Here is a 9,551-nt window from a genome sequence, read left to right as displayed (position 1 = left end):
GGCTTTAGTTGTGCAGTGTAGATATCTCTCAGGCTGAAGAGCAACTTACGTCACCCTTTCTGCCCCAAAGATATAGGATGCTATGGAAGACTTAGATGCAAATTAGTGGATGTGTGAGGTTAAGCATTCATAAAGAGCCCACTTCTGCAGGTGGTTCTTACTCTCCCCATGGCTGCCTAAATAATATTCGGATTGACTGTTATTCCCCCCTCCCTAAACTCTAAAAGATTCCAATGGCTGGGTCCCGGCCCCAGAAATTCTGATTTAACGCAGTGAGTGGGCATCAGGATTTTTAAACATTTCCCACGTGATTATAATATGAGCAAAGTTTGAGAACACTGGCCTTTCTCTTGGCTACCTCTTGCTGTTATAAGCAATATATCCTCTCTGAAGTTGATACTGCAGGCCTATTTTAACTATCCATTTAGCTTTTTAATTCTCATTTACTCAGATCGAGAATATACTGAAATAGGTTAATCGTGACCTGAATTGGGGTCCAAAATACCAACACAGTTCAAGTTCATACAACCATTCATTCAGACCCCTCTTTCTCCCGATGCCCCTATGGAGAGGTTTCTCACCACCCGGTGTTTTCTCTCACTATATATTTGGTGCCAAACAAGGCTGAAGAATTCAGCCACCAAATAAATCTGCCTGTCATCAGTCTGCCATTTGCCTCAGCTGTCCTGCTGTTTATTAGGTGAGTGGCTTACCGCCCCCCGAGCTGACGTGGCTGCTCAATGGCCAACCTGTGCTACCAGACGCCTCCCACAAGATGCTGGTCAGGGAAACTGGAGTCCACTCCTTGCTCATCGACCCGCTCACTCAACGCGATGCAGGGACCTATACGTGCGTTGCTACCAACAAAACCGGACAGAATTCTTTTAGTCTGGAGCTCTCTGTAGTAGGTAAGGTTTGCTGCTGGAACCCCTGAACATAACTCCATCCAACGTTATTGCCCAAATATGCAGAGCTTCTGGCAGAATTCCTTAGTCCTTTGCCCCACTGAGTTCAATCTGTTTCCCTTTCACTGTGGTAAGGGTCATATTGCCTACGCTGGTTTCAAAGACGTGGGTAATCTAAACACGTAATGTGGCACCTTTTGCATATTACTCATGCAATAAATGGGAGCCATTGTAATAGTTAATTAACCAATCAATTGACTGTCACTAAATTCTGGTCATTTGCCCTACAGTCCATTATTCCTGGAACATACCAGGCTCTTTTGTTTCCCCCTAAGCTTTCATGCCTTTGCACCCATGGTCCCTCTCCCTGGAATGCCCTTCTCTGCCTAGCAACCTCCTACTCACTCTCTAAGGCCTGACTCAGAATGTCACCATCCAGGCTCAGCAGATCCGCGGACACAACTACTCCTTCCTAAATTTGTTCTGGCCAAACAAAGCCTCCTCTGTGTTTCCCTGGCACTTAGAAAAGGAGAGATTCATAGAGTACTTAGAGCCTTCTGTGTAATTGTTTACTTCTTTGCCTCCCTGAGGAGAGGCTGAGCTTGCTCTTCTGTGTATCCCAGTGGCTGGAACATGAAAGGTGCTCAACACATGTTGAATCAATAACTAAACTAAACAGATAAAACCTTATAAGATGATGCGAACGAAACACGGTAATGCCTATAGGTAAAGACGATAAGACATCATCACCTGGGTGGTGCCAACGCTGCAGGGCAGTAGTCCGGCAAGAATTAAATTTCCACATGTAGACATTCTGGTGCTGGGCTTTCTCCTGCTGTGTGTGGCCCTTGAAGAGGATCGGGGTGGCTTCAGCATGCTAATCCTCTCTCCCAGGCTAGTGGCTGTGTGCCCTGTATATCTTTTTCCTTTTCACACTCTTACTTTCTTCTTCCCAACAGAGGAGGGAAAACTCTGCAAGGACACATTGATTTCAGGCTTTTACCTTTTTTCCACTATTTTGCTAAATAGAGACTTTGAAACCCTGAGACATGAGGTATCTTTCTTTAAATTTGTTCTGGCCAAATAAAGCCTCCTTGGGGAAGCACAATCTTATGTTTTTAAAAAAAAAAAAATAGCATGATTCTGTAGGTGGGAGATTTTTCAAAATAAAAAGTTGAGGGAAAATTCATATATCTTCTACAAAATAAACTCCTCCAAAAAAAAAAAAAACAAGATCTATTTCGGTACGTAGAGTATATTGTTTCTGAAAATTTACTGTTAAGCAATGAAAGAAACCAGTCGTAGCCCTGGCATCCCGTGCGTGCTACCCCGATCCTCCAGTGCCGTCTGTCACGGGATGTGCAGAGATGGTGGCCCCATTTCTTTGTGAGCCTGTGCGGAGCTTCCATCAAGGTAGTGACCCCCACTAAGAAGCATGAGAGTCTGACGGGTGCGTGCCCGCTCTGCTAAATTCCTCAACTGTGGTGAGTTTGAGGCACGAACCTCAAGGACTTACTATTCAAAGGAGAACGACCTTTCTCTTGTTCAGCCAAAGAGGTGAAGAAAGCGCCTGTGATCCTGGAGAAACTGCAGAATTGCGGGGTTCCCGAAGGCCACCCGGTGAGACTGGAGTGCCGCGTGATAGGCATGCCCCCGCCCGTGTTCTACTGGAAGAAAGACAACGAGACCATCCCTTTCACCAGAGAGAGGATCAGGTACGGCAGCCGCCACATCCAGAAGGACTAACACTGTCAGGGGGGCTTGTCGGGCCACCCAGATAGGTCTGTAGCCTTTTGGGTCTGGCTTTATTTTTTTATTTAATTTAATTTGTTTATTTATTTATTTTTGAGACAGAGCCTTGCCCTGTTGCCCTGGCTAGAGTGAGTGCCGTGGCGTCATCCTAGCTCACAGCAACCTCAAACTCCTGGACTCAAGCGATCCTCCTGCCTCAGCCTCCCGAGTAGCTGGGACTACAGGCATGCGCCACCATGCCCGGCTAATTTTTTCTGTTTATATTTTTAGTTGTCCGGAACATCTCTTTCTATTTTTAGTAGAGACGGGGGTCTCACTCTTGCTCAGGCTGGTCTCGAACTCCTGAACTCAAACGATCCACCTGCCTCAACCTCCCAGAGAGCTAGGATTACAGGCGTGAGCCACCGCCCAGCCTGGGTCCCGCTTCTTTCGCTTAGCATAATGCATTTGAGTGTCACTTAACTTATTGTGTGTATCAAGAACTTATTCCTTTTAGTTGCTGATTGATAGTCCATTGTATGGATGTCTCACAGCTTTAAAACTTTAAATTTTAAGTTTTAAAGTGTTCAAGGAATTTGTGAAGATCTTGCATGTTTTTTGTCTTGTGTATTCAGTCATATTAGGACCCAGAAAATTCTTCAAAATAAAAAGCTAAAATAAAACGAAACAACAACATCAAGGCAGTTATACTCTTTTTACATCCACCACTAAATGGTTGTTTTAAAAGTAAGCTTAAGGATCCAGTTTTTAAGTTGGATATCTCGCTCGGTTTTCCCTAAGCGACCTTATTTCTTTGCCATTTTGGTTTTATACCACAAGGGGGCGAGAGAGCAAAGGTATCACAGCTTCTGGACAAAACTCTGCTGAGAATTCTATCTCCACAATAAACTGCATATGCCCCAGAGGACGTTGTAGCTGTTAGGTTTTGCAAATATGTAATGGTTTTTCTCTGGCAAAACTTAAGCGAGAACAGTGAATATTCTTGAGTTAACATTTCCATCTAAATTAATGTAACATGTTAAACCAGATTGAATGTATTACACTAGGTAAACTGGCCCGCTGTCTCCCACTGCCAAAAAAAAAAAGAAATTTCTTGAGGCCATGCTATTTTATTATGAAAATAGAACAAAAGCTTCAAAACAAAATGATCCTTTCTAATTTAACAAAAATTTTCTACTTTTTAATTATTTTCTGTGTGTTTTTTTTTTTTTTTATTTCAGGGTATTGTGAGGGTACAAACATTATGGTTCCACTTTATGTCTTTGCCTCACCCAAGTGCGGGTTAAAGGCATGCCCTTCACCCCCTACAGTGCTCCCCGTGTCCTTTAGTTGCGGATTTACCGCCTCCATCCCCCTAATCCCTGGAGAGTATTTCTGCCATGTGATCACCCTAGTGTTGATCAGTTAGTACCAATTCGATGGCGAGTACAAGTGGAGCCCATTCTTCCGCTCTTGTGGTGCCTCAGTTTGGATAATGGGCTTAAGTTTAATCCAGGAAAGTATAAGAGGCTCTAGATCACTGTCGTTTCTTGTGATTGAGTAATATTCCATTGTATACATATACCAAATTTTAATAATCCACTCATGGATCGACGGGCACTTGGGTTGTTTCCACATCCTTGCAACAGTGAATTGTGCTGCCAGAAACATTCGGGTGCAGATGTCTTTATCATAGAATGTTTTGTGCTCTTTTGGGTAGGTGCCTAATAGTGCTATTGCTGGATCGAATGGTATTTCTATTTTTAGCTCTCTGAGGTATCTCCAAATTCTTTTCCACAGAGGTTGCACTAATTTGCAGTCCCACCAGTAGTGTAAGAGTGTTCCTGTCTCTCTGCATCCTCGCCAGCATTTGATATTTTGGGACCTTTTGATAGAGGCCAATCTCACTGGGGTTAGGTGACATCTCATTGTGGTTTTGATTTGCATTTCTCTAATGATTAGAGATGTTGAGCATTTTTTTATATGTTTGCTGGCCATTATTCTGTCTTCTTTTGAAAAGTTTCGGTTCATTTCCTTTGCCCATTTGTTGATGGGGTTGTTTGATTTTTTCTTGTTGATTTTTTTGTGTTCTAGATAGATTCTGGTTATCAGCCCTTTATCAGATGTGTAGAGAGCAAATATTTTTTCCCATTCTGTGGGCTGTCTATTCACTCTAATGATAGTTTCCATGTTTTTTAAATAAAAAAAGTAATATAAAAACTTAAAAATTAGTAATGTAAAAAGTAATGTGGAAACTTGAAAAATAGTTCGTAAGGGTAAAGTGTTTTTCTTGACTCGTCAGGCTTAAGTATAATCTAAAGGTAAACATAAATAGAAAAACGAAATGTATTGACTTCTATTCATTTAATCCACATCTTTAGAATTAAATTGTCAGTATTAATTGAAACAATAAGAACAGCAACAGGTAAGATTTTCACAAACCAACTACAGGGTTTTGCCCAGGTTTTACTTCACGAGGCCCCAGGCTCGAAACTAGCATGAGTTAAATACAACTCACGTGGCAGTTAATGTGTTAAACTGAGGGTCTAATATTTTAAACATGGTTTAATTGGGAAAAAAAGTCAGTGTCTGGAAATCCCATTCCCAGTGAAGGCTAACTGCAGGGGCTGGGCGATTGCTCAGCCTCTGGACTCGGGACCAGCTCAGCTTAGTTATCACTTCCCCAGGGAAGACAGCCTGGGAGGTAAGGATGGAGGTGGGGGTGGGCTGGAGGATGACTGGCATCCTGCAAGGGGGAGGGCCTAAGACTCAGAGACCACTACCCGTTCACACAGAATCTTCCCCTTGCCTTTGGTGAAAAGGATGCCTGTTGTTTTATTGTAAGAACAGGACATTCAGATACTTTGAAGCCATAGTCACTGGTTTCTGGAAAGCCACACACCTGGGAATACCTGAATAGCCTCCAAAATATATATATATGTATATACGTGTGTGTATATATATATATATATATACGCACACACACACAGATATATAGTGACATAGAGATAGATACACATACAGGTGCTCTTCAACTTACAATGGATTTGTCCAGACATAACCCCATTGTGAATCAAGGAGCATACTGAATGCATATTGCTTTCATACCATCATAAAGTCGAAAAACCAAACCATCCTAAGTTAGGAACTGTCTGTATATTACTGTGATTATAACTATGTTGTAAGTATCTATGGTTTTCATGTCATTATGATTTTTTTCATGTGATTTATTTCTATATTTTTATCTTTTCTTTCTCACTAAACTTAGGGACTCTTCCAGATAGGGAATTTTTGTCTTATTTATATTTGCACCCTCAGTTCCAAAGACAGTGGCATCCAGCATTGTGCCCAACATAGTATTCAATAAAGGTTTACTTAAGAAATATATCCAAGAATGAATGGGTTAATTAATTAAACAGAAAGTAAAAGTAGCCAAAGCGCTAGGGTGGTGAGATTGTGATGGATATTTTATTACTTTATTCTTGTTATACCTGTCATTACTTTATTCTTGTTTATTCTTATTACTTTATAAATTCTTGGATATATCATAATAACTTTCAACAAAAAGAAAACACTTGTTCATCCTTTGAGCTCAGGAAGCTATTGCTTTTATCTCTGCCTTGCAAAAAAGCTATAGCAGCGTCAGAAGGGAGCTTGGAACTATGGTAAGGAGGCCAGGCCAACAAGGGGTTTAGGGGAGACGTATCCCTGTAGTTTTGATCTCTGACTGCATATCGGAATCACTGGGAAGTTTCCAAAAACCCTAATGCTTGGGTCCCAGGCTGAGATTCTGATGTAATTATCTGGGGTGTGGCCTGGGATTCCAATGTACAGCCGAGGTTGAGAACTACTAATGTAGAATAAACAGAGAGAAAGAGCAGGCTGATTTTCTCCTTAACCAAATTAAGCTAGATGCCGCACGTGCCTGGCTGGTTACACAAGGAATTGGCATCTCCATCAGTCCATCCATCCCTGGGCTCTGGTTTTGGTCTGCTTTCTCGTAGCTTCCTAACAGAGTTCTTGTTGAAATGTCCAACTTCGTTTGGAAAAGAGATTTTTCTGGACTTTGTGAAAAGTCAGAGTAACGCTGGCGAGGAGTACAATTTCTATGGACTTGGAGCAGTGGGAGGGCAACGGCAGGTCTCAACCCCGACTGTCCCCCTCCTCTTAGCGTCACTAGGTTCATTGCTGCTCCTTTGTTACTTCTTTCCCCTTTCAAATTTGTCTTGATGTTTGCCTTTAACTTAGTTCCCCTTTCTTCCCTCTAGGGAGGAAAAGCTCTAAGAGTTCCCTGAGCCCTAAACTTGACAAGGATAAAATACGGGTATATTCTTTCCTTTCTCCAGTATGCACCAGGACACAACAGGGTATGTCTGCCTCCTCATTCAGCCAGCCAAGAAATCAGACGCCGGGTGGTACACGTTGTCAGCCAAGAACGAAGCCGGCATCGTGTCGTGCACTGCCAGGTTGGACATATACGGTAAGTGTAATGTCGTCAGTTGAACCTCGTGTGTAATAGACATCTTAAAAGTCTTTCTTCAACGATAGGTGGAGTAAGTGAATTGCTTAGACTCTATTATATTTTTGTGCTTAAGGGATGGATTTTTAAAGTCATCTCACCCTGGTTATCTCAGGGCTTTGTGCACTTTTATATTTTACTATGAGCTTCACCTTCTTCCAAAAAAGGGCTTCTAATCCTAGGCATTACAGCTAGTCCAGAGTTTACACATGCTTGTGCTTCTGAGCATCCTGCACCTTCATGCTGTCTTCTTGCTGCCGCAGGCCACCCACTGGAACTCCCCACTGCCTGTGATCCCCCAGCAGAATTTTCTAAACCCCATTTATTCATTTATTCCTTCAAAAAATGTGTGTTGCTCCAATCCTCGAATCAGACTTCTCTAATAATAGAGAGCTGTCCTAATAATAATAATATCAAATGACATTTTTATAGTAACTTGTGATGAATGAAGTGGTACCTTTGGATCCTCCCAGACCCATGAGATTATTGTAATTGTTGTTACTCTCATTTAATTTTGAAGAAACTGAGACTTGGTAAGGTTAGTGACTACAGCTAGGAAGCAAATCTAGATCTTTGTATCATTTCTTTGAGCAATGTTTCCAATTTTCAAAAGGATCTAAGAGATTAATTTTTATTAATGCATTTGTGTACTCTGTTCCTCTCCCCTATATTTTTTGACATTAACTGGTATTTTTGGAAACATAGTCCTTAACCCAAAAGAGTGCCTCTTTTTTTTTCCTCCTTTTTTAAAGGACAATTGGTTAGAACAGTGGTCCCCAACCTTCTTGGCACCAGGGACCAGTTTCATGAAAGGGGGAGGAGGTGGAGCTCAGCCAGTGAGTCTAGTGATGGGGAACGGCTGTAAATACAGATGAAGCTTCACTCGCTTGCCTGCACACTCACCTCCTGCTAAGTGTCATGGAAGACAATTTTTCCACAGATAGGGACGTGGGGTGGTGCACGGAGTTCAGGCAGTGATGCACAGCCTGGTTCCCAACAAGCCACGGACTTGTACCAGGCTGCAGCCCAGGGGTTGGGGACTGCAGAGTTAGAATATGAATACATTTCATATTCATAACTGCTTTAACATCATTAACCAGAATGACAGACAAGAGTAACATTGTCTAGAACCTAAGATCCCTGCTATTTTTAGGGGTACACCAGGTATTCCCTTTATTTAGTACCATACAGGAGGAACCTTCACCTGCCATTGTCTCTACATCTAATTTTTGAAGGAAATATATAGCTTTCTGATTATTTTCCCTTCTCCTTGGGCTTGGGGAGAAATTCAGCTGTGAGGAAAGCTGACACTAATGTACTTTTCCCTGGGAAAGTCGGGGGAGACAGAGGCCAGTGATGTGTTTCTTAATCTAGGCTAAGTTCTTAACCATTTCCCAGTCTTCACCATGTCAGAAGGCAGTAGGTCCCCAACTGAGAAACTCAGTACCAATAAGCCCGGGGACTGATGACTCATCCCAATCCTGCCCTCCGCTGGCTGAGTCCCCAGGTGAGGTCACCTCGCTCCCACTCCTGTCCTGATTCCACAGCACCAACAAGAGGAGGTTTCCTCAGCTGGGACCTGGGGTGTGGGAGGGGGTTGGAGGACTTAGGCTGGAGTCAAGTCCCTATGACCCAACCACCACCACCACACTTCTGCCTGTCTGAGGAGCAGGGACAGTAGCTCCCCTCTCTCTTTCAAAGGAGGGCTTGTAATAGGAGGAAGTACAGTGATCTGGTTAAGATGTCAGAGAGAGCAAGGGAAGGCTAAGAGATGAAGGGACTGGGGAGAGACTGCTCAGGGGGATCTTACTGAGAGCTGGCTCTTTAGTGGAATCGCTATAGGTTTCGTCCTACGAAATTTTATAGTCTCAGTTCACTCAGAGTTATTTAGACTCAGAAAAACTGAATCAAGATAACAAAATTAGCAAAGGACCAATTTATAAATCAGAATGCTAAACAGCAGTAGAGCTTTCTAGGACCCAGAGCATGAGTATTCCCCATATAATAAACCCCCTTCTCCATATCAGGGTCCCCAGAAACCTAGCAGAAGATTGCTTGGTGATTTCTGAATCAGAGACAACAGCAGAGACGGTGAAGTTTGCATGGGTGTTTCATTCAGGCCATGTTCAAGCCTAAGGATCATGTCTGCTAAACCCAGAGTCCACTTTGGACAGTGCTTGGTGAACATGGAAGCTCTAAGAAATTCTCTTTTGTCCCTGAACCATGGTTGAGCGCACCTAAATTACTTCTCAATCTTCTTGCTGTAACACACTAGAACCTGATTAGGGTGATGTGTAGGTCGGTAATGGCTGATTAGGGTGCTTAGGGTGTGGGATAGGTATTGCTCAGAGGGTTGAATCCATCTTCTGGCTTCCAGTTCTGCAGTTTTCTCTACC

At 42.7% G+C, this 9,551-nt stretch overlaps 1 protein-coding gene across 1 annotated transcript in view; it reads left to right on the top strand.

Annotated features, from left to right (window-relative positions):
- MYPN (myopalladin) overlaps nucleotides 1-9,551 on the top strand; it is a 117,901-nt gene that overhangs the window by 106,791 nt on the left and 1,559 nt on the right. The window contains exons 16-18 of the mRNA XM_012658553.1: nucleotides 701-908; nucleotides 2,455-2,620; nucleotides 6,983-7,116. Of these exons, the coding sequence (XP_012514007.1) occupies nucleotides 701-908; nucleotides 2,455-2,620; nucleotides 6,983-7,116 (508 nt within the window). The remainder of the gene's footprint in view (nucleotides 1-700; nucleotides 909-2,454; nucleotides 2,621-6,982; nucleotides 7,117-9,551) is intronic.

Source organism: Propithecus coquereli, unplaced genomic scaffold, assembly GCF_000956105.1.
Source record: "Propithecus coquereli isolate 6110/MARCELLA unplaced genomic scaffold, Pcoq_1.0 Scaffold117, whole genome shotgun sequence".
NCBI lineage: Eukaryota > Metazoa > Chordata > Mammalia > Primates > Indriidae > Propithecus > Propithecus coquereli.
This window is presented reverse-complemented; position numbering and strand designations above follow the sequence as displayed.